Below are 23,640 nucleotides of genomic sequence, written 5' to 3' on the forward strand. Positions count from 1 at the left end.
GCATGGTTAGGAGCTTATCCACATTCTTGGTTAGAAGATCAAGGGCAAGAGCTTGAAGGGCTGAGGAGATAATGAGCAGCTATGTTCTTCCATTTTGTTTAAAGCGTTGCATTTTAGATTCCAGGTAAAAGGATTTTTTCTAGTGCCTCAGCTGATTTCACTTGCTTTGGTTGATGCAGGTGAGAAAGAAGAGCCCCCTTGGGCTCCTAGAATATTGATGGCAGAGACTTCTGTGAAGCGAGTTGTCTGTTTCCTTGCATAAGGGCTGTGTGACCATTAATCCTTGTCTGAGGGGTGCTTTGACCGTCTTGAGGGACGTGTGCCTATCTCAGCCATCACTGACAAGTCTGGCTGGCTCATAAAGTCTGTGCTTGTCTAGATCACTACCCCATCTACTGACAGTTTCCTACCCTGTCCCTTTGGTCGACTCGCCATGTGGCCCACATGGGTCAGGCCTCTGTGTTTGTACTAATGAACCTTATGCTTTCTTACCAGGAAGAGGAAGAACAGGAGGAAGAAGATGATGATGAAGATGATGATGACACTGATGATTTAGATGAGCTTGACACTGACCAGTTGCTGGAGGCGGAGTTGGAGGAGGACGACAATAATGAGAACGCAGGGGAAGATGGGGACAATGACTTCTCTCCCTCTGATGAGGAGCTAGCAAACCTTCTAGAGGAGGGAGAGGACGGGGAGGATGAAGACTCTGATGCAGATGAGGAGGTGGAACTGATCCTGGGGGACAGTAAGTATAGGGCAGAGTTCAGGCTGAGCCTTGGCACGCAGGGCAAGATCCCTTCTTTTGTGCTCTTACAACTTAGAGGGCAAGCCATACCACGGTTCTGTGCCCCATGGTTTGATTCACTACTGTGGTCTCTTGAGGCAAAGCACCTTTGCATCTCTGCCCTCCTCTCCTGTCAGACTATGGAACCCAACCAAATGGCTGTCATCTCTTATCTTTCAAGTAGAGATTGGCAGACTTCTTCTGTAAGACCAGACAGTAAATATTTTATGCAGCCGGGCACGGTGGCTCACACCTGTAATCCCAGCACTTTGGAGGCCGAGGTGGGTGGATCACCTGAGGTCAGGAGTTCGAGACCAGCCTGGGCAACATGATGAAATCCTGTCTTTACTAAAAATACAAAATTAGCCGGGCGTGGTGGCACATGCCTATAATCCCAGCTACTTGGGAGGCTGAGGCAGGAGAATCACTTGAACCTGGGAGGCGGAGGTTGCAGTGAGCCAAGATCGTGCCACTGCACTCCAGGCTGGGCTAATAGAGTGAGACTCCGTATCTCAAACAAACAAAAAAAATGCTTTGTAGGCTATATGGCCTTTGTTGCAGCTCTTCGACTCTGCTGTTGTACTGAGAAAGCAGTCATAGACAATCCATAAATGAATGATTGTGGCTGTGTTCTAATAAAACTTTGTTTTGCAAAAATAGGTGGTGGGCTTGTAGTTTGTCAACTCCTGCTTTAGAGGATTAGCCTTAGAATGAAAGGCCAAAGTGTAGCTCTCTGCCGAGGCCCACGGCTAGAATCAGTCAGAAGCAGCCCCTCATGGGGTGCTGTTCTTTTTGGGGTGAATTATAAAGAAATGCAGGCCCTCTTGTGGAGGAGCCCTTTCCTGTCTCCCTTTGGCTAATCCCTCCTAACGGCCAAGGGACAAATATTTTCCCTTTGGCCTCTGGTTTATTCACTTCCTTTTATTTACCTTTTTTTCTTAATCCAAATTTTGAGGAACAAACTCCAGTTTTTCTAGTTATTTCCCATTAGGTTTCTGAAGTCAAGTTGTCCCCTGACTATGGTAATGAATCCTGCAGAAATCAGCAAATAGCTCAAAGAGCCTGTTAGCTCTGCAGCTGTACACGAATCTTCTTACCAAGGCTGTATTTTGAGGAAGCTTGAGGGTGGGAAGGTAGGGGAGTGTCTTCTATCTGTTCATCTGCTGTTGATCAACTTCTGTTTTTTCATACTTGGAGGCTGAGGTGATTCAGTGGAGTAGGCCGAAGCCATGGTCAGACAAAGTTTTAATGAACGTTTTTGTCATATGTGAATAGTGAGACATGGGAAACAAGTTATACCTCCTTTCAATTACAAGTAGTTAGCAGGGCAGGTTCGCAGGGTCAACAAACAGCAGGCCAGCTGATGGTGGTGCTCCCAAAATAAGAGAGCATCACTTTAATTTTTCCATTCTTAATTTGAATATAAAGCCACTCAGTTTGTATTTGGCCTGTACAATTACTGCCTCTTTTAGCTGTTCAGGAAATTCCTTCTTTCAAGCCAAAGGTAATCTGGAAAACTTTATCAGTTGTGAGAATGTTGTTACTTTATGAGAATATTTACGATATGAAAATAATGGATCACAACTTGAGGACGTCTCAGAGTGGACTTCAGAATTGAGGTGGAGATGCAGAGGTGGCATCTGGAGCACACTCCATGGCTCTTTCTGTGTTTCATAGAAGAGCCAGCTGCTGTCAGCAAGCAGAGCATTCTTAGCACCCATGGTTTTGCCTCACACTAATCCTTTAGAGCAGTAGCTCTGAACCTTACTGGGCTTATGAAGAGCCCTTTTAGGATAGGGTGAAAGCCATAGAAACTATAGAAAACCACACCCATGCGCCCCCATGTACCTTTACGTACGCCCTGGACCCTGCAGGGACTTCCTGATTCCAGATGCAGAGCCCTGGCCCTAGGAAGAGAAACAGCTTGATTCTGAGATCTTTTTTTTTTTTTTTTTTGAGATGGAGTCTCACTCTGTTGCCCAGGCTGGAGTGCAGTGGCGCAATCTTGGCTCACTGCAAGCTCCGCCTCCCGGGTTCACGCCATTCTCCTGCCTCAGCCTCCTGAGTAGCTGGGACTACAGGTGCCCGCCACCTCGCCCAGCTAATTTTTTGTATTTTTAGCAGAGACAGGGTTTCACCGTGTTAGTCAGGATGGTCTCGATCTCCTGACGTCGTGATCCGCCTGCCTTGGCTTCCCAAAGTGCTGGGATACAGGCATGAGCCACCGCGCCCTGCCTGATTCTGAGATCTTTATGTGTCTCTGCTTGTCAGCCCTGCCTCCAAAACCTGTATGTTGTAGAGCGATAGGTTAAACACCACAGGGATTAATTATACCTAGATTGTCTGCCTTAGTGACCTTTCAGAATGGAAGGTCCTAACCAGGGTTTGGAATTGGGTCACTTCAACACTTGGAGAATGGGGAAAGGATAAGGAAGGTAGAGAAAGGCGTCCTATGATCTGACCACCAGAGGGGAGTTGGTGCCCAAGCCCTGGAGGTTTTCTCTCAGACCTTGAGCCTGACAGTTACTTGCTTAAAGAAGATTGTGCTGTCATCTCGTTAAGCTGCATTTACAGTTCTTAGATGTGCTACAGCGTGGTTAAGATTCTTAGTTCTTAAGAGCTGCATAGCTGCTGGGCAGAAGGGTCTCAGGCCGGTGGGTCTGGCATTGTTGGCTTGTGGAGAGCATGAGTCCTGGGGGATGCTGCGGATGCTGCCGCAGGGACCAGGCAAGTTTGTGGTATGTGGTGGGGACACAGTGCTGGACTTGGCTCTGGGGAGGAGGCCCCACACCCTCCTGTGACACTTCCTCCTGGAGCTCTTATAGCAGAGGAGCTGAGGCTTGCTTTGTTCAGCTGTGTTAGATAATAGTTCTTTGCCATCTCCATCTTGTTTTCCTACTCTTCACCAATACATCACCAATACAGTCAGGCCACTCTTGTGCCCACTTAGACCCAGGAACACTGGTTTTGTCAGCCATTTCTTTTGCTCACTTCCAGACTTTTTTATATCATTGCCATGCTTTTCTTGGTTTTCCTTTGTCCACTTCAGTTTTCCTCCTAAAGGAAATTGTGTTTGGGGATAATGAATGAAGGAAGGTTTGGGAACATGAATTGTTCTTTCTCTGTTTGTCCAAGAGTTGATTTCTTAGGCACTGGAAAAGGCTGATGAGGGATTCTTTGCATCTAGTGTCTGCCCCTTACCACATGGGGCATTTGCAGGGCTCCAGCTCAGGGTTTGTCTGTTTTACGGGGGACCTGGTTAAAATGGTTTCATAGCTTCCTGAGCTACGAGGAATCAAATTGGGCACTGAGAACTTTCCTTTTCTTTGACTCAGCGAATATTAGAGTCCCTACAAGCTAGATACCCTGTTTCTTTCTGATTTTGATCAGCCAGACATGGTATATCTACCTCATCTTGAGGGTCCTTTTTGCTACCACTTAAGTTTCACCCCTTAACAGATCCTTCCAGAAGTGTTAATGTGTCCGTGTGCTGCCAGAGAAGGCAGATTGTCAAGCAGAGAGGGTCCCCATCAGAGACAGTGCTGTCTTCCAGGGCGTCACACTGCTCCCGCTGGCCTCCTGTCTCTGGATGGGTAGCTACTTCTTCTGTATTGCTGCAAATTGGCCTGCACCTTTTTGGGAATATAATTTGCAGACTATATTCCGAAATTACAGAGGCATGAATCTAGGGTGACTATCTCTGCCTTGGTGGTAGGTCTTCTGAGGATTGAAGGGAGTGACTAAGGTGTTTCAGAAAAGATACATCTCTCACTTTTGCCTGGTCTTAGCCTGCCTTTCTAGTGGTCTCTTGGGGTCAGGCAGGCCTGTGCCTATCCTTGAAGGACACCAGAGGTCAAGGGCCATGGAGGCTCACTCACTGCTCCCCTCAGCTCTGCCCCTTTGCAGCCATCTGAAGGGGAAGCTTCAGATGGCACTCGCTTGATCCCTTCAGCACCTCCCAGGCAGGAAGCAGGGGCACTGTGTCCAGGCCCTTTGGAGAGCAAAAGGTCTCAGGGAGAATACAACTGCCAAGCAACAGGAGTATTCTCCAGAGCCAGCTCCAAGGAGTTAATTGATGTGTTTTCTTCTTTCTGGAAACTGGTAGTTAACCTTGCTCGGGCATGAATGTATGTGAATGCAGGTGCTTCCGTATGAAAGCTTCCTATAAGCCTAGTGTGTAATCTTGTCTCTCCCTTTTCTTCCCTTTCAGCTGACAGCTCTGACAACTCTGATTTGGAAGATGACATCGTCTTATCTCTGAATGAGTGAGGAGCCATCACTGCTTGGAAGAGATTCTTGGCAGGCGAGAAACTGAGTCAAATGAATTCAGAACATATTCCCTTCTCTTTCTCCCAGGGCTGTCTTTTAAGGAGCTGCATGCCCTGCATTCAGAAAATTATGGCTTAGAGAGCCTCACTGGCACCCGAGAGTCCTTCCAGAAACAATAACCACCACAAAAATGACAACAGGGACTAGGCCCTACTCTGCACCCCCCACCCCCACCCCCCACCATTTCCTAGGATGGACATATCTTTCAAGGGAAAAAAAAAACATGTCTCTGGGGTATTTCACAATATATTTTCTTTGTATAATGTTCTTTACTTAAAGAACAGAAATAGTTTTTTATAAAACTTTAAAAAGGAAAAAAAACAGGCATTTATAACTGAGGGTATGAACTTATATCCACCAGGTCTCTTGTCCCTGCACTTCATTTTCTTTGGAAGAAAATGATGTCTAAAGAACAATATAGAGGCATTTTTACATACGTATTTAAATGAAAAGGAAAATCGTGGTTTCTTAAATTGATAAGGATTAAGAATATTTTATTATAAATATAATATATGATTTTTTAACCTGTTTTGTTGCCTCATATGCTGTCAGGTTAATTTGTTTTCCTTTGTGCCAGAGGTGGGGAGGAAGGCACTCTGTCTGCTGGGTAAATGCCTAAATTCACTCACCTTCATGGTTTGGGGGCAGCATGGTCATTGTGGATATTGGTTTTGTGGAGTTGAGGGAACTTAGGATATAAGTTCACTCCCTCTATTTTTCTTTGTGATTCAGTTTTTCAAAAATCTTTTTTTCTTCCCTTTCTCCCCAATGTGGAAATTACAAATCAAAGGCCTTTTTCTTTAATGTAAAGTGTATTTATTTAAAAAAAATACAAAATAAACTACAAGTCTGTCTTTGTTTATGGCCTTTCCCTATTTTCTTTTACCCAAGTGGGGTGTGTCCCTTTTTTGCAGCTCTAGCCAGGCCATAGAGAAGACACCTTCCAGGAGAGGCAGGGAGAGCATGTTCTGCCCACATAGAGCACTCCAGGGAGGAAAGTAGCTTATACTCACAGTGTCTGCCCCTGCCCTGTAGCTCTCTCATGGGGAGGACCTGTTTTTGTACGGGTAATGTGGAGAGAGGAGAGGTCAGGGCTTTGTCCCCTGTGGACGCAGCTCTCTGTTCTCATGTTCTGGATCCAGCAGGCTGCTCCCAAGTACAGATTTGGTGGAACTGGAAAGGGAGGTATTCTGGGAAGTTTTGGAGGATGGAGTTGGCAAAGCTAAGGAGTGAAGGCATTTCGGCCATCTATGTAGCTGGGGCAACGGCCACTAATGTTTTCTGAAAGGGATTGTGACAGTGAACTTGAGCATCCTGGCAGGTTAGGGGTAGTGGAGCTTGGTCTGCGTTTGTAGAAAGATACTTCAGAGGCCCCTAAAATTGGCCTATCGTTAAAACTGTGTAACCACCAGGCAAAGTACCAGGGATTTCCACCTTTTCACTCACCCACCCCACCCTGTTTTCCTTCCCACAATAAATAGAAGACCATAGTCTCTTTCTTCCTTTGATTTTGCCCAAATAACAGCTGCTCAGTTTGTTACATAGGTATTATCCAGCTAAAGTGACTTCTCTCCGTTAACAGAGAGAAGAGGGGACAAATTTGGTTGTGAAGTAAACAAGAAACACAAGATGGCTAAAACTCTCCAGGGGCAGGTAAAGCTCTGCTGGGCTCAGAAGCACTATAGAATTTGCCGTATACACTGAAGTGGGTCTGTGTCACACAGGCATTTCTTAGTCCTCTGGAGAGCAGAAGACTCACTCAGCTCTTTGCTTCATGCCTCGCTTTAATGGTAGTTAACACTTAACCAGTGGAATAGTCTGACTGCTGGTACTGATGGCATCAGAAGAAAACAGGTTAACAATTAAGAAGTAGTGAAAGCACTATATTCTAGTCATTAACTCAATGGAGCCAGTCTCAACTCTGCTGGGAGCACCCACAGGTCTCTATGGGGGAGATAGGGACTACAATAGGGAGGCAGAATTCAGGTTGGCTTGACAACACACCCTTAGGAACATGTGGTAAGAGGCTAAGGAAGCATCAGCTGTCTTCCTTATTCTACCAGGGCTGAAAATCGGAGTCACTTAGGAGGCAGCATGAGAACAGTGGCACACCACCAGTGAGGCAAATTTTGCCTTCTTGTCGTTAAGCAACACCTTAGACAGGGCCTGAACCCCGGGTGGGGGCACTGGATGCCTGCAGTAAGAGTTTTCTCACTGGGGCAGTCTCACAAAATCACCAGGACATTGACCACCTGACCTCCCCTAACTAGTGCTGGCCAAGGCCTGAGAGTTCACAGAACCTGCTAGGTCTTAAGAGCCAAAGGAAGGAAGTGGTTGAGGGCCAGGAAAGAGAAGAAATGTCATGCCAGGGTGTCACTCCTCACCAAAACTTGGCAGTTGTTTTTGGGGCCATGGGACACCTTTCTCTGAAGAGGGGTTGGATAAGGCAAAGGTTGAAGTGTCTTCTCCAGGCACGTTTTCTAGCGTGTTTCCTTTTACTTGGTTCTGTCTCAGAAAGCTGGGAGGTAGATTCTTCTGGGTCCTGAGCACCTGCTTCATGAAGGAAGATAGGTAGCCCAGAGAAGTTTTGGACTTACATACCAAGGCAGCTCTGGCCTGTGACTCAGGCATTTGTTGGAGAGCTGCAGGAAAACCACTGCAGTGTGCCTTCAACAGGACAAGACCCACTCCTGTTTCTGGTGGTACCAGCTACCCTGGAATGGTGGCGTGTCCTGCTGTACCCAACTGACTTGCTTAGGCACCTGGCAGCTGTGACCATAGCTCAAGTAAAAACAGGCAAATAAATAAACATGCTTAACATCTTTGTGTTGCTGTTTTGTTATGAACGTGCTTGCTCTCTTGCGAGGCACCTGTCCATTCCACATCACCGAGGGGTCTACGAGTGCACTGCCAAGTGTTCCTGTGGACCAGCGTGGCCTCTCCACAGCCTGCACTGAGCCCCAGCCTCTAATCTCAGGTGTCACTCATGCTACCTCATCCTAGCTCCGGTAAGGGAGCAGACCTGGAGAGAGGATGCCACGGCCAGCAGAATCTGGAGTTCCTGGTTATCTAGGGGCTCATTCGCTTACCAGAGCTTCTGTTCTCTTCAGTCCTGACAATGTTCCCTGTTTGAACACCCAAGGTGCCAGACACTCTGAAGAGTGGCATTTGGGGTGTTCCATGGTGACAACTGTGTGCTCTGGTTTTCCTCCCTGGCCTGCACTGTCCGCAGTAACTTACTTGAGACAGGGAAGACAGAATCTCACCCTTCCTCCCAGCTAGAGGGTACCTCTGCATCCCTTTCCTCCCCAACTGGCTTGAGTGGCTTCAAGCTCTAGCACTGCCTAACAAACAAACACCTCAGTGACTTGTGATTTCCCCCCAGAAAAATATCTATTATTATTTCCCAATGGTCTCCACCTCGGCATCAGGGCACAAGGTGTAGGCACATGCTCTGATTTTGCACCTAGGAAACCGTCATTACCAAGGGCATCCCCTAGTCCACTGTGCTCCCCTGTAAGTACTTCAGTCTAGAGGTTCATTATTCCCCCCACAAAGCTCTAGGTATGACTGGGCACGGGCCTGCTCTATTACCCATCAGCCCTGAGTGACCAGAGAAAGCCAAAAATCACAAACATCTAGGCAAAGTTCATGAGTAAATCCAAGGAAGGCTGTCTCCAACCCTCCATTCCAGTATTTGGACTCCCGGGCCCCTGGGAACCTGAGGCAACTCTGTCTCCCAACACTGGATATCCCTGGGCTGAGTGAGGCTAGAAAGGAGGCCGAACCAGGAGCCTGGACAGATCAGGGGCCCTGAGACCCCCCTGGCATCAACAGTGCACAGCTTCTCCTTGTACAAGACTACACAGCTGCTGAAGGCTACCTGCTGCCAAACATGCTGAGTGGGCACTCTGTCCCAAACAGCCACAGCTCAAACTGATGGACACACACACGTGGTTTAAGGCAGAAAAACCCATCAGTAGCTGCTGACCACAGGCCTTGGGTTCACCCCATCCCTTCCTTTGCATGGGCTCTACTCGGGCTTGTGTGGCAGCGTCCAGAGCCCAAACTGAAGCTTGCCTGGTGTCAGCCAAGATAAAAATGAGTGTGAGTAGAGTCCAGACTGAACCTGAAGAACTGAGAGGCCAAGAGTGACCCGTGCAGCAGTGGTGCTGGACAGATGACGTAGGGCATTCCTGTACATGCACTAGGGAAGTCTTCGATTCTTAGCTTGATTAAACCAGGACTCTGAACAGGTTTAAAAATCCATCCTCTGTCAAAGGTTTTACTGACAACTTTCCATACAGTTGGTCAAAAAATAAAAAAATACAGAACCACAGCAGACAGTATCTTGTACACTAGAAATCAACATAACCGGATTCCCTTCTCATCACTGTTTAAAAAAAAAAATCCCCCAAAATCTAAGAACTTAGTTTTGGTGGTGGACAGGACTTTGATCCCCACCCAAATGAACCAAAATAACCCAGGAGATAATTCAAACCAAAGTGGTAGGGTAGAGAGGGGATCAGATTTTAAAATAACTAACTGCTTTTGTGACACAAACATGACGCTGGGAAAGACAGGCTTGGGCTAGGCAGTGTCTCTGACGATGACTATCACCATGTGTTCTTCTTCTAGCTTGCCCAATGTCCTTAGTGCTGACTGGAGGTACTGCTGGGAAAAGTCGCAGGGTGGGAAGGCGTAGAGCATGCCTGTGCCGTCTCTGCCCTTGGACCCCCCCACTGGCAAGCTGATCACCCCTGCGGCCTGCTTCTGTTTCAAGTAGGAGACCAGGTTCCTGAGAAGCCGCCTCTGCAGACCAGGCTCCACTGTGGGCATCCCCTCAGTGCCAAGCCCACTGGGGGTTGCCTGGGTGGCTAAGAGGACCGCATAGCCGTTGGGGCTCCCCTGCTTGATGCGTCGTGTGACCTCGTCAAGCTTGGGCTGGTCCAGTCGAAGGCGCTGGGCGATCTTCAGCTGGGTCAGCTTGCTCCCAGAAGTGTGGTCTTTGAGGAGACTGCTGATCACCCCCTGGTCCCCCTCTAGGATATGCATAGACGTGGGGAAGCAGCTGTTTTTCAACACTAGAAGCCCATTCCAACCTAGCTGTAGTGTCTGAGCGTACTCTGAAAGATTCTTCAGCTTTTTGGTCTCATGTTTTGGCTCTTCCAGAGGCTTGGGCTCGGCCTCCGTGGTCCGGTGATTGCGCTCGCTGTCTCTTGCCTTCTTCCCGTGGGAAGAGTCTGCAGCCTCGTGATGGTGGTGGTGGTGGCCCCGTTCCTCAACCCCATGTCTGCTGTTGCTGAGGGAGTTGCTGCTGGACTCCTTGGTCCCTTCACTGGAGTGGTTCTCCTTGCGGCTGCGCTCAGGGGTGCGGTCGGAGCCCCGCTCTGACTGCTGCCCACTGCCCTTGGTCCTACTCCGTTCCTCATATGGGGAGTGGGTTGTCCTCCCACGGTCACTGGAAAGGCTTCTCCGTTTCCGCCTCTCTTCCCAGGGCTTGGGCAAACCACGGTCTCCATCTCCCCCCCAACGCTCACCACTCCGGCTGCGTACTGAGCGACTGTAGCCCTCAAGGCTGTTTCGGCGGTCGGAGCTTTTACTGGGGCTGGTCCAGTCCCCTTCCAAAAAAGTCCGGTCTCGGTCTGAGTACAGAAGGTGTGGGGGCGTCCTGTCCCGCACCAGGTCGGCGTCCAGGTTGCGGTGCCGGGTGTATCCATCTGTGAGCAGCTCATAATGCACAGGGAGTGGTGAGGGCTGGTACTGCTGGGGGTACCGAGTCTCCTCTGCTTTGGCAAAATCCACGCGGAGCCTGCGGTCTGGTCCACCCAAGGGAAAACCCCTCATTTTAGCACAGGCGGCCTGGGCTGCGTCCAAGCTCTCGTACTGAATATAGGCAAAGCTATCTCCTTTGACGTGATCAATGGTCCGAATGCTCCCAAAGCGGTCAAACTCTCGGGCCAGAGCCGCCAGTGACGTGTTAGGTCCCAGGCCACCCACCCAGAGACGAGTGGTGGGGTTGGCCTTGCCATAGCCTATCTTAATGGGGTTGCGACCAATCACTCGGCCCGACATGGCCACCTTAGCCCTATGGGCCATGTCCAGGTTCTGGAACTTGAGGAAGGCATAGGCACCGCCCTGGCCACGGGCAGGCCTCTTGATTACCACCTCCTCGATGATGCCGTATTTCTCGAAGGCCCTTCGCAGCTCCACCTCAGATACGCTGTGGTCCAGGTTCCCAATGAAGAGGTTGCGCGTGGCCCGCTGGTCGTCCTCGGGCATCAGGTCCTCCTCGCACACAGCTGGGTAACCATAGGGGCGCCCACGGTCGTCGTACAGCCCGTAGTAGTCCAGGGCCCGCTCCCGGGACAGTCCCACGGCGGCGGCAGCGGCAGCATCCAGGGCGAAGGCTGCGGCGGCGTGACGAGCACGGGGCTCCCGCAGGGGCGGGACAGCGACGGGGGACAGCGAGCGCTGCTTGTACTGGTAGCCTCCGTGTAGCGGGAGGTAGCCGAGCGGGTCGGCGGGCGCGGGCGGCCCTGGGGGAGGCGTGGAAGCGGCGGCGCTGCTGCTGCTACTTCGCCGACTGCTCCCGCCGCCGCCGCGCAAGTACACGGGCTCTACCTTGAGCGGGCGGTCGTAGAGCAGCAGCTGCCGGGCCAGGGCGTGCTGGCGGGCCTCGCGCGCGTCCTGTGGGTGCCGGAAGTTCACGTAGGCCACACGGCCCAGCTCAGGCGTGTGCGACAGGCGGAGGCTGATCTCGCCGAAGCGCTTGAACTGGTGGAAAAGCCGGTCCTCGAGGTGTTCGGCGGGCAGCGCGGGGCTCAGGCTGCTGATGAGCAACGTCTTGTACTCAGGCGCGGCCGCGGATGAGCCGGGACCCGCGGGGTCGGCCCCAGGCGGTGGCGGAGGCGGCGGCAGAGGAGACGCGCGGGGCGACAAGCCGGAGGCGCCCGGGTCCCCCGAGGCCTTGCCGCCGCGTCCCCCGCCGCCAGCGCCGGAGCCCGAGGAGCGCCCGCTACTCGCGCGGTGATTAGCGTCCCCAGTGCCGCGGCCGTCGCGATGCCCGCCCCCGCCGCTTCCGCTGCTGCGGGGTTTGTCGCGGGCCCGCGCTGGAACCGGGTGCTTGGCGCCGCCAGAGGCCTTGTGCGCCGCCCGCCGCCCGCCCGCCTCCGCCTCCCGTTCGCGCTCCCGCGGACGCTTGGCCGACGATGACGAGCCGCGCCCGCTCGGGCTAGAGTCTCGCTCGCTCTGCCGCTTCATGGCGCTGGCGCGGCGGGCGGGCGGCCCGTAGCTTTCTCACAGCGGCGGCGGCGGCGGAGGCGGCGGCCGAGGAGGCAGCGCCCCCGGCGCCGCCATCTTGGACAAAAGGACTCGGCGCGGCGGTGGCAGCGGGGCGGGGCGGGGCGGGAGCGGCGCCGAGGGGCCGGGCATTGCGTTATCAAGGTGCGCCGGCCGTGCTACGTGACTCTGCGGCGGGCGGAGCAAGACCCGCGAGGGGCTTGCGTCATCGCGCTGCGTCGCCCAGTGCCATGTGACCCTGTGAGTGCCGGATGAGTGGGCCTGGGCCGCGCGCTCTGGCGCCACCGCGCGGCCCGCATGGCCGATGCTGGAGGCTATGCGGAGTGTAGCGAACCCTGAGAGGCCGGCGGGACGACCTAACGCTTTGTGCTCCCAGGCGTGCTTTGCCGCTCTGGGTCCAACTATCTCCTCTTGCAGGCGCTGGAGCCTGCGCTGATTGGAGCAGGAGTGGCAGCTTCCATGGGCGTTGGGATCTGGGGCATTGACCCAGTCAGTGGTCTCTTTATGTAGTATCCCCTCAGTCCTAGGACTAGGCTTGAGCAAACCCCACATCACCCTCCTTGGCATCTCCTGCCTGGGATCCAGGGTTGACAGCCCCAAGGACTAATGCATGACTATCCTTAGCCCCTGTCCACGACCCAAGGCCCACATTCTGTGCATTCTCCACGTGCAGGTTCACCTGCAGCAGTCCCCGAAAAGGCCGTGAGGACAATTGCTGTCAGGCAGGTAATAACCAAAAGCAGAGACAAGCCTGCAGTTGCAGTTGATGGAGTTGGAATAGACTCTTTAACGCCACTCTTGGGTCCCACCGTCTTCTGTGGGCATCTGGGCAGAGAGCAGGCTGGAAAGGTAGGGCCACAAGAGCCAAGGATGAAGAGGCCATATGCACAGATAGTGCCAGCAGTTATCACAGCTTGCCACGCTGACCCCTCGCTGGCCAGTACCCTCCTGTTCATCCCCTTCAGGACGACCTCTTCTCCCCAGGTGAGGTGAGGGAAAGGGTGCCCAGGTGCTCAAGCCCATTGAGGAAGCTTTCATTCTCCGAGGGCAGTTGCTGGTAGAACCTGACCCAATTTCCGGCACAGAATCCTTGTGATGGGGAAGAGCACACCAAGTCATGCCCTCTTCTCACAATGAGAAAGCAGCTCCTGGAGTAGCTTAGGCAGGTGCAGGGGGAAAGGTCTTGGAAGAAAGCAATGGGTTCCACAGCAGCAAGGCCTCCTACAGGTAAACTGAGCTTAGGAAACACAAGTGATCTGAGGCAAGAGCAATTCCTTGGAAAGCACTGGTTCTTAATCCGTCCTTTCAGGTGGTTTCTACAGGTGTCTTCATTGAGCCACAGCTCACACTAACAACTGGGTTTCCTAAGCACCAATGCCAGAGTGGCTTAAGAAGCAGACTCCAGAAAAACCCTGGACCTCAACTGTTAATCTAGGGTAAACAAAGGCAAAAGGCTGCTTCCCACTCCCTCTTTGTATAAGCTGACTCCTGCCAGACTTGCAAAAACTGGAACAGACATCAGAGGCTTGGAATGGACAAAAGAGCAAGTAGGTGGCCAGGCCAACGGCATCTTCAGAGATGTCAGTGCTGACATGCACTGATTGAAGATATCCTTGTGGAAAACCACACTCCACACACCGTCTTGCTTGTACTGAGCCACAACATAAGGCCCTCCAATGTATCCCAGACTCACTCCTAGAACTGTGGCCTCCAGCTGTCTTGGGTGGGTAAGACAAATACTGTATCAAAGGGCAGGGTATCAAGTGCAGCACCCACCCCCTCACCTTTCTGCTGAGTGCCTGCTGCCCTCTAGTGGCACACACCCACACACATCAGCTGGCACCAGCCCCTATGTCCTGCTCTGGTATTTTCAGTACTGGTGGGTTGAGAGATAAATGGGAACGAATACCCCCGCCAAACTCTGCAACTGGAAAGCATAAACTGGTAGGAGCCTCCTGGGGCAAAACCCCATTTTGGTATTCACTATAATTCTGCAAGGACAGCTAGAAATTCTTTTTCTTTAATAAAAAAATCCCAGACACACTTTGAAGTCCTAGAGTACACCAGCAACAGAACGAAGGGAATCCCCTCATGGGGGTACTGTAGGGCCAGCATCATCAGGAAAGCTCCAGGCTTCACATCTGATACAGTATTGTCAGGACCCCACTTAAAAAATAAATTACAAAAAGGCTGTTTTGGGAGCAAGCAGTTGAACTGTTTTTTCCCCCTCAGGTGCAACAGAGATTGAGCAGACTACAAATCAGTCCGTGCACTGGCTGCCTTGGGGGCATATTTAGGCATCAGTTCATTTATCTTCCGGATGTAGTCAGACTTTTCTGCACAGCCTTTGCATGTCTCCCCCCAGTCATCCAGAATCTTCTTCAGCTCTTTAACTCGGAGCTTCTTCAGGTCCACTGTGCTCAGGTCAATCTGCTTGTCTGGAGGAGAGAGCAGGGAGAGTCACTGGCTGGGTGGAACACCTGCAGTCCCCCAGTAGTCCCAGAATATGTCACTCCCTGAACAGTCAAACCAGCCCTACTAGTTTCAGACAAAGAAACATTTCCAGACACATTTACAGGCATGTCAGTGCCTACTGCCCCCACAAGAGGGAACTAGCCTCTTCACCAGGAAGGCTGGCCACATATTGTGTCTACTACAGATATGCAGTGTGAACAAGTATAGGGACAGAGGCCACACTGTCCTTATGGAAGAAACGTGGTTCCCATCTTCCAAGTGCCTCTGACATAGTCACCACATACTAAAAGCTCCAGGCTGGTGACAAAGAGCAGCCCTGCTCAGGCCCTTGAGTTAGGAACTTACTCTCCATGACCACAGTGACCTGGAGCCAACTGGACCTGTACCAGGAAGACACAAGTAGGCGAACACAGGTCCTTGGCCATTCAAGTTTTTCAGAAGAGGCCCTGACTGTTTCTGAAGACTGGGACTATGTACAACCAGAGACCCAGTTAGCAAGAGAGATGCTGTAGTTCCTAACTCTTGGGCTTGCATGCTTGGACACAGCGTTTCTTTTCAGAATAGTAAAGATCACTGGGGCTTCAGAGCTTGCAGCCAGAACCAGCCTGTTAAACCCAAGTCGTACCATGTCCCTTCTCTGCTCAAAAACTCCTAATGCTCCTAACTTCACGCAGATTAAAAGCCCTCACCAGCCTGCAATGCTCTCTGACTTGCCATGCCACTGGACACCTTTATCCTGCCTGTATCCTCTGCCTGGAATGCTCTTCCATCAGCTGGCCTCTTGGCTAATCCTCACCTCCTTCAAAAAGGCCTATTCTGACCTCCACCCACTTCCATGCCAGAGCCCTCCATCATTTAGCACCATCTGTCATACAATACAATCCACTCATGACTCTAGCTCATCATTTTCCTCTCCCAGATGGGAAACAAACCCAGAAGGTGCAGAGCATTCATTAAGAAAGGACTAGCCATACTCACCATACTTTAGCTCACAGATCTGGCTGTCCTTCTTCTTAAGCTTCTCACAGATCTTCTCCACAGGGATGTGGTGGGCCAGAGGCTTTGATACCTCATTGATGATTTTGGTGGCTGCATCATCTGTGGCCCCGATATAGTAGCACTGGAGCAAGAAAGGACAGTGGCCTTCAGGAGGTGCTTGAGAGCCATCTCCTCCAAACATACTGACACCCTGAAACATCATCTCTCTGTAGGGCCTTACTTTTGTTTTGAGATAGGGCTCCCTGTCGCCCAGGCTGGAATGCAGTGGCATGATCACGGCTCCCTGCAGCTTCAATCTGTTGGGTGGTGATCCTCCCCCCTCAGCCACACTACTAGCTGGGTCTACCGGTGTGGGCCACCACACCCAGCTAATTAAAACAAAATTTTTTTTTTTTATACAAAATTTTGCTCTGCCACCCATGCTGGAGTGCAGTGGTGCAATCTTGGCTCGGCTCACTGCAACCTCCGCCTCCCAGGTTCAAGCAATTCTCCCTGCCTCAGCCTCCTGAGCAGCTGGGATTACAGGCGCCCGTCACCATGCCTGGCTAATTTTTATATTTTTTAGTAGAGATAGGGTTTTGCCATGTTGGCCAGGCTGGTCTTGAACTCCTGACCTCAGGTGATCCACCCACCTCGGTCTCCCAAAGTGTTGGGATTGCAGGTGTGAGCCACCGCGCCTAGCCTAAAATTTCTTTTGTGCAGACAGGATTTCACCACTTTGCCCAGGCTGATCTCAAACTCCTAAGCTCAAGCAATCCTCCCACCTTGGCCTCCCAAAGTGCTAGGATGACAGGCATGAGCCACCGCACCTGGCCCACAGCTGCGTTTTTCGGTGTCCTGCCTGTACTGGTAGTCAGATTCAGCCAGTGTAAACCCTGGACTCTTAACACATGCTCAGTCCAAGCTGAAAGTCACCAAATGAATTTAAGTGTCACCAGGGTTCAAACCTTTAACAGAGAGAAAAGCCAGAGACTGCCAGAGAAATTCAAGTTAGAAAACCCATTGCTTCACTAGGGCTTTTGTCTTAGATTCAGCCCTTGCTTATCCTGTGCGCACCCTGTCACCTTCTCCTGTCCACATACATGCCAAACTCTTTCAGGCCTCTGGGCACTCACACTGCTGTTCCCTGTATGGGATGGTCTTACCCCACTTCAATAACCCTTCCTCAGAGAGACTTCTTGGCCACTCTAAATCAGCACCTGCTGGTCCATTTTCTTCATGACACCCAGACACTGCATTATTTGTGTGCCCGACTGTCACTTCTTTCCCCTGATATTCCCAGTGCCCAGCACATAGTAGGTGCTTAATAAAGACTAACAGGATTAAAAAAAAAAATCACAGTTGCAGAACACATGTCGCTTTGGGAAGGACATAGAAGCACTTCAGCCTCACATTAGTTTATGGAGAGAGTAGCTGGCTTCCTGAATAGAGAGGTGGGCAAGGCCTTTTATCAAACGGCTGGTGAAGCCGAGGGTTAACATGAGCCAGGGCCAGTTGGTGAGGGTCACCAGCTACTTACCAACCGATTCTCTTTGCCTCTTGCTTCCCGGCAGAACTTTATAAGTTCATTTTCAATAGTGGCTGGTGAGAATGTGACATCTCTGTCTTTGAGGTCCTGGTAAAATCTTCCCAGATAAGAAATACAAACTGGAAAAGAGAGGGACGGGAGATGCTCAGCAATCACCAAGCTGTTCCAATCCACCAGGAAAGAACTCCGCCAGCAATTTTAATAGGAGACACGGAGATGAATTATTAAAGGTAAGCTTTTCCATCACCGATTTTTCTCAGGTGTCTACAGGTAGACAGAACCCGGTTCCAAGTGGCGGGGAGTCCCCTGGTACACCCAGGGCATCAAAGGACCAAGCATCACCCAATGACCTATAAACGACTCCTCCCTGCTCCTTTCATCAAGTTTAAGCCCATGGTGAACACGTGTCCTTGAGACGGGACTCACTGTGACCTCATAAATAGAGAGACTGGAAGGTGAAGAGAAAAATGATCAAAATGCTGCTGCTAATTTCCAAATACAACAGCGGACCCAGAGGTGCAGCTTCGTGATCCCAACAGACAGGGTGCCAGCACCCACGGCCAGCCCTGGAGCTCCCGACGCCGGACGGGGAGCGGTAACCTCTAGATGGTGGTGGGGACAATAACTCAGGCGTGATGTAGATTTCAGGCCAAGTTTTCAACGGGATCTAGTCTCAACTTTTCTTCGTCGGACCAATGTTTTCTAGGGCCAGGGAAGATTTACTAGGGCGGGCGCCGGAGCCTCCTCATGCAGGCCCCACTGGGACCTGCTGTCGCCCCCGCCCCCGCCCTCTTGGCCCCGGCCGTCTGGTGATGTTGTGGGGTTCAGCGCCGCCCCCAGAACGGTCACGGAGCGCGGCCCCAGGCCCCCTATTCCGCACCTTCGCAGTCGCCCGGCCGCAGCGCCCGGCTGCCCGGCAGCACGCTCAGAGCCAGCGCCACCGCCAGCCCCTGCGTGGCCCACATCCTCCTCATCCTCCTCCTCCTCCGCTGCCGCCGCCGACCGACTGAACCGCACCCGCCGCGCCGCACCGCCTCCAAGTCCCGGCCACGCGCCGTAGCTCCCCATTGGCGGGGGGCCCCCGGCGCCCTCCCACACGCCACTTTCCCATTGGTCCACGAGCCGCGAGCCCAGACGGGCGGCTCCACGCTGCCCTCCCTCATTGGCTGGTGGTGTCTGAGCCCTAGACAGTTGTCGGCCGCTGATTGAATCCGGGCCGGCCGCAGGAAGCGACTACAGCAGCGACGGAAGCGGTGTGGGCCGCCATCTTGGGTAAGGGCAGAGACTCTGGCTGAGGCTGGGTACTGCTAGCTGAATGGGGTTCGGCCACGCCTTCCATCTGTTGACCCGCGTACCCCTGCCCTGGGCCCCAGGCTCGCTCGAAAAACCCTGCTGATCTCCTCGCCCGGACTCCGACTCGTGGTGCAGGAGTTCTGGGGTCAGCCAAGACAACAGGTTAGATAGGAAGGGCGGGCGGCCGCCCGCAGGCAAGGCTCAAAGAAGTTGCTTTTCTTTTTTCTTCTTTCATTCGCGTGGGCAACGGGCCCAACCTTTGAAAGCCCACCTGCTGATCCTCCACCTGACCGGAGCCCGCCGTGCATAGGCTGATAGGAGACGTGTGGAGTGGACGGACTGCGGGACATCCGAAGGAAGGGCTTAAGGCGCGCCAAGCTCAAAGCTGGGCCGCCACTCTAGACCATGGAGGGAAGCACCCGGGCCGGATCATCGGTCAAGGACATGGGGTCGCCTCAGAGTGGGAAGGTGAGGGGCTCGGGAGGTGCCCTTACAAGCTCTGAAGCGTGGCTTGGTGGCTGGCCAGCCTCCTCCTGCCTCCCCGGCTAGGCCCTCGGGCTCCCCGGCTGCCTAGGGGCCTCCTGAGTGGGGTCCCGGGAATCACTAGAGAAGCACTGGAGGATGTTTCCTTTTCGACTTGCCCTCCTTTCAAGTGCCCTCCTGGCTGCCTGCCTTGAAGGCAGAATGCGGGAAGGGTTTGCTGTACTCAGTGCAAAAAGGACATGTCTATGGGGCTAAAAAGGGCTTGGAGCCCGGCGACAAGGGTTGGAGAGGGGCACATCCTCTGCTCCCATTCAGTGAATTCAGTGGATCAGTATCACGTATTTATCTTTAATTCACATCACAGCAGTCAAGGAAGTGGGGAAAGGGGGGAAAAAATCAAGTGGCAGATATTTACATCTAAAATTCACATTACTTTTTGGATTTTGAACATGCTAACACAATATATACAGTAAAATACCTCTTGGGACAATGGTACAAATTTTGTTTCCTTTAACTTTGCTTTTCTGGTACAGGTAAGATCATTTTTAAATCACTTTTTTTCTTTAAACATGAATACACAAAAGAAGTGGTTAGAAGTTTCCTTGTTTTAAATAAGCACAGAATGCGGGAGGTTAAAAACACATTTATAGTGCTGAATACCAATTGGACATCACACTCTATACATTTTTTGCTCAAATTCCTGTACAAATACACAGCATTCAAATAGGTATTTACAAATAAGCTTGAAAGAATGAAAATCAGTATTTTACAATCTTTTCAAAGGGTTCTCATCTCTGGCCTCCCATTTCCCCTCAGACTGACTAATTCTCCAACAAAAGGGATTTCAGAATGTGTCCTTTTCATTCAGTTAGGGAAAATGGAGAGGGAAAACAAACAGTTTCACCTTGCATAATGCGAAGCCAAATGAACCCATACTCCGCTCCCTACCTCTTGTGCCACCAAGTGGAGAAGGTAGCTGTTCTTATGTGATGACTGCCTTGTCCAGGGATTGACGTTCAGAAGTGCCTTAAAATCTAAGCCCTTCTACCTATGAATCAAATCCAAAACTAACCCCTAACCCCTAACCCTCTAACACCTGTGAACACCAGATGGTCCTCCAGAGATTGAAGCTTGCAAATGAATGTAGGTTGAGAAGCAGGCCAGCCCTTTGAGGGGAGGGCTGCTGTGACTGACCCACATCCTCAGCAGCCTTCCACCCCACTCTGCCTGGAGTGAACCTGGTGGTATCAGAAGGGACCCACACTGGTGATAAACCCCCAGAAAAACCCTGGAGGTAATTTAGACCTCCATCTTTCCCAGTAGGTTATTACCATTTCTGTTAAACAAGCTGGGGTTTGTTTACAAGAGAAAAACACACTGACCATGGCCTTTACTGTCTGGAAAGGGGCAGTGGAGAAGGGACAAGGGGCTCAGGCCCAGGGCCTGGCTGTGGTCACACAGGCCAGCAGAAGAGGAACTGGGGGCAACACGCCTGCCCAACAAGGCAGCCTTGTGACCATCATTAATGTGAACTCGAGCAAATAAAAGAAAAAAATATTTTGTAGGCTTTTTTTTTTTTTAAAGTAACTTAAAAGCACCCTGGTAAAGTACTACTATACCCACCTGACCCTATCCCCCCAAATAATAAACAGAGGAAATCAGTGCCCTGACTTGAATGAGTTTCCTCTAAAGACACCACTGCTCTGCTTTATAGTTTCCCGTAAAGACACCAACAGACTGGGGAGACTGGAGAAACTACCCTCCTGCCAGCCCCGAACCCTGAGTGGTGGTCCCCATGGCTTGGAGTGGGTTGCTGTATGTGGCCGCTTGGGAGATGACAGTTCTACCTGCATGGCTATCTGCTTCCAAAAGGAGAAGCCCCCTCCCACCCTTTTTACCCAGGAGCCTGCTGAACCTGACCACATGTCCTCAGGGCCTGGAAGCCTGGCTGGGCAGCCAACCCCATGGCTCAGAGGTAGTGCTGAAAATCCCTGATTCAGGAGCTGATGGTAGGCATTCTGGACGCTTCTGAAAGCTTCGAGGATTTCCGGCGCCTGCCACACCCCACACTCTTACATCAGTCTCTCTACCACATAGGAAGGGGACCAGCTCCCCCTAGGAGGAAGGTAGCTAGGATAGCCCCTCTGGCTCCATACCTCCACTCAAACCCCAGAGGATGGGAGATAACCCTTGCAGATCCAGTCACCACTGGGGCTCCTGTGGGGCATGAGGTGTTTCAAGAATGGAAGGGAGCAAATGGTCAGAAATAATGTGATGGAGAGAAAAATCCAAGGTGGAGTAGGAGACAGCTGGCCCATTGAACCCTTGCAGTGCCCTGGGCATGCAGTTAGGCCACTCACATGCCTGAGCCAGCAGGTTGGTCCAGCCAGCCCCTCAGTAGCACACTCCTGGATGGAAGAGGGGCAGGTGGGCAGGCATTTGTGCAAAACGGCTTGTGGCCCTTTTTCCACCTGTGACATGTCTATATGGTCTTTGCAATCCCTGAATGCAACCATGAACTCTTCTGTCCATACAGCAAAGGAAGAGGTCCTTAGTGCAATTTCCATTCTGTGCATCTCTACCCTGGAGGGAGGGCCTGGGCTCCCACTCCTGGGCCCTGCAGTGTGGCAAAGTGATTCTGTCTGTGCAATTTCTCCATATAGCTCCACATGGTCCAGAACTGCAGGAGGAAGAAAGCATCTACTGCATAAAGGAAAGAAAGGAAAACCCATAGAAATGGAAATGTAAAAAAATAAAAAGGGAAGCCACAACCCTTCATGCTGCTGTGGCCTCTGTACATGGCAACACATGAGTTCACGGCAGTAGAACGGAGACTTGGGGGTGGTTCTCTCCTGAGTGCCAAGCCTCTCTGGCTCCCTGGGGTGGGGCTGGGGGACTTGCTTTTCAGACCTGGAGTGATTGGCAAGCTGCTTACTGAGGGCGGCATCCCAGCCGCCTCGTTGCCCCTCACTGCTCCCCTCGGCCGTGCTCCCAGGCCATGCGGGCCTGCTCCTCCTTAGCGCTCCCAGGAGGCAATGGAGCCTTGCGGTGCAGGCCTCGAGGCCTCTCAGTCTCTTCACGCAGCAGCACCCCCTCATCGTGCTCCAGGGCCGGCAGGCGCGGGTGGTAGGGCTTGGGTGGCAGCGCAGGCGGGTCCATGGGGTCCTGAGGGATGACGCACCCTGGGGCTGAGTGGCTTCGGCATGGCTGGGCCTTGATGGAGTCCAGGACGGCAGACTCAGAGAGGCTGTAGTGGACAGGGAGGTAGGGTGGCTCAAGATCTTCGTCAGCATTCCAGGCCTGGCTTGGCATGGAGTCCATGGTGTCAGTGCGAGGTGGGGCCTCCGAGGAGTGCCCAAAGTTACTCTCACTCAAGGAGGACACGCCGCTGCTGGCACTGCCGGACAGCGTAGAGTTGCTGCCGTCCAGACCTGACTGGGGGCTTGTGGGGGAGGCTGGGATAGGGTGGAGAGGAGACTGCGAAGGAAAGGGTGGGTATGTTAGAATCCCTCTCTCCAGACAGGCTGACTTGCCCGCCATGGGAACACCAAGAGCCTGCTTAGGAATGAACTTTAACCCTCATCAACAGCATGTTTCTTGTTTCTTCAGCAGCAAGCTCCCAGCTCCTCCCACCACCCCCAAGCCAGTGGAACTCCAGAATCATCTGCATTTCTGTGGCCAAAAAATTGCCCTGCCCTGGCTGCTGGGCATTGGTGCCCCCTGGTCCCAGGTCCCAGGCTGCTGTCGGTGGCTCTGGGATACTGACATAAAGGCTTGGTCATCAGGCCTGTTGAGGGGGGGCAGAAAGAACCCTGGTGGGCCATGGACCAGAGGAATGTATTCTGCTGCTAAAATCTGTGATAGACTCAGTCTTTTCCAATTTGCAGACAAGCTAACAGGTAGGAAATTTTACTCTCCTGAGTTTTTCATAAAGTTCTTGCTTTTACTGAATTCTAGTTTGAAATGCTCTGATCCACCACAGGAACATTTGTTTAGCTAGCGAACTACGGTGTGTTGATACCTTGGTGCTGGCTGAGAGCCCCCAGGTTTCCCAGTGCTCACTGCCCACACACTCTTGGTACTGTGTGTTGTTGTCTGCAGGACCCTCTGATCTCCCTGCCCCCATCACATTTGCTGCAGGACACAAGTGTGCACCTGCAGCTCAAGTGTGGCTCTGGCCACCCCCAGCTTCTGCCAGGCTGGGGAGAGAGGTGAAGGGGAGGGCTCCAGTTCCTCCTGTAGACCCCAAGGGTGGTTCTAGAGCAGACGAGATGACTCATCTCACAGCCTGGTGGGGCTGCCGCTTCAGTACATTACCTTGCGCAGGGTCCGGGCAGGGAGGGCTGGGGGGGTATCACCCAGAGGGTGGTGGAAGGCGTCAAAGTGTAGGGAGTAATGACCTGCAAAGGGAACAGAACCAGAGCCTCAGCGGGGGGCCCTGTAC

The 23,640-nt window shown here is 52.1% G+C and overlaps 4 protein-coding genes across 22 annotated transcripts in view; 1 reads left to right on the forward strand and 3 right to left on the reverse strand.

Annotated features, from left to right (window-relative positions):
• The window catches only part of DCAF1 (DDB1 and CUL4 associated factor 1), a 109,405-nt gene extending 99,860 nt beyond the window's left edge, over positions 1-9,545 (forward strand). For 6 of the 11 annotated variants that reach the window (XM_063722478.1, XM_063722479.1, XM_063722477.1 and 3 more), the window contains one exon: positions 496-1,444. In XM_063722478.1, the coding sequence (XP_063578548.1) occupies positions 496-1,119 (624 nt within the window). In that variant the 3' untranslated portion in view covers positions 1,120-1,444. Of the gene's footprint in view, positions 1-495; positions 1,445-4,997; positions 5,977-6,698 lie in introns of those variants that run through there. The other 5 variants (XM_054550673.2, XM_024244492.3, XR_008523282.2 and 2 more) reach the window with 4 other exon arrangements.
• Positions 5,910-12,406, reverse strand: RBM15B (RNA binding motif protein 15B). The gene has a single exon (XM_024244493.3). The coding sequence runs from the start codon at positions 12,377-12,379 to the stop codon at positions 9,707-9,709; it is 2,673 nt and encodes an 890-aa protein (XP_024100261.1). The 5' UTR covers positions 12,380-12,406; the 3' UTR covers positions 5,910-9,706.
• A 2,016-nt stretch (positions 12,407-14,422) lies between these two features.
• Positions 14,423-23,466, reverse strand: MANF (mesencephalic astrocyte derived neurotrophic factor). The gene is made up of 4 exons (XM_002813700.5): positions 18,301-23,466; positions 17,412-17,539; positions 15,872-16,013; positions 14,423-14,856 (listed from the first exon to the last, which is right to left on the reverse strand). Exons 1-4 carry the CDS (start codon positions 18,581-18,583, stop codon positions 14,672-14,674), a joined length of 738 nt encoding a protein of 245 aa, XP_002813746.2. The 5' UTR covers positions 18,584-23,466; the 3' UTR covers positions 14,423-14,671.
• Positions 20,733-23,640, reverse strand: part of DOCK3 (dedicator of cytokinesis 3) — a 735,525-nt gene continuing 732,617 nt past the window's right edge. For all 9 annotated transcript variants that reach the window (XM_024244830.2, XM_054550669.1, XM_054550668.1 and 6 more), the window contains 2 exons: positions 23,514-23,596; positions 20,733-22,673 (listed from right to left, as the gene is read on the reverse strand). In XM_024244830.2, the coding sequence (XP_024100598.1) occupies positions 22,164-22,673; positions 23,514-23,596 (593 nt within the window). In that variant the 3' untranslated portion in view covers positions 20,733-22,163. The remainder of the gene's footprint in view (positions 22,674-23,513; positions 23,597-23,640) is intronic.

Source organism: Pongo abelii, chromosome 2, assembly GCF_028885655.2.
Source record: "Pongo abelii isolate AG06213 chromosome 2, NHGRI_mPonAbe1-v2.0_pri, whole genome shotgun sequence".
NCBI lineage: Eukaryota > Metazoa > Chordata > Mammalia > Primates > Hominidae > Pongo > Pongo abelii.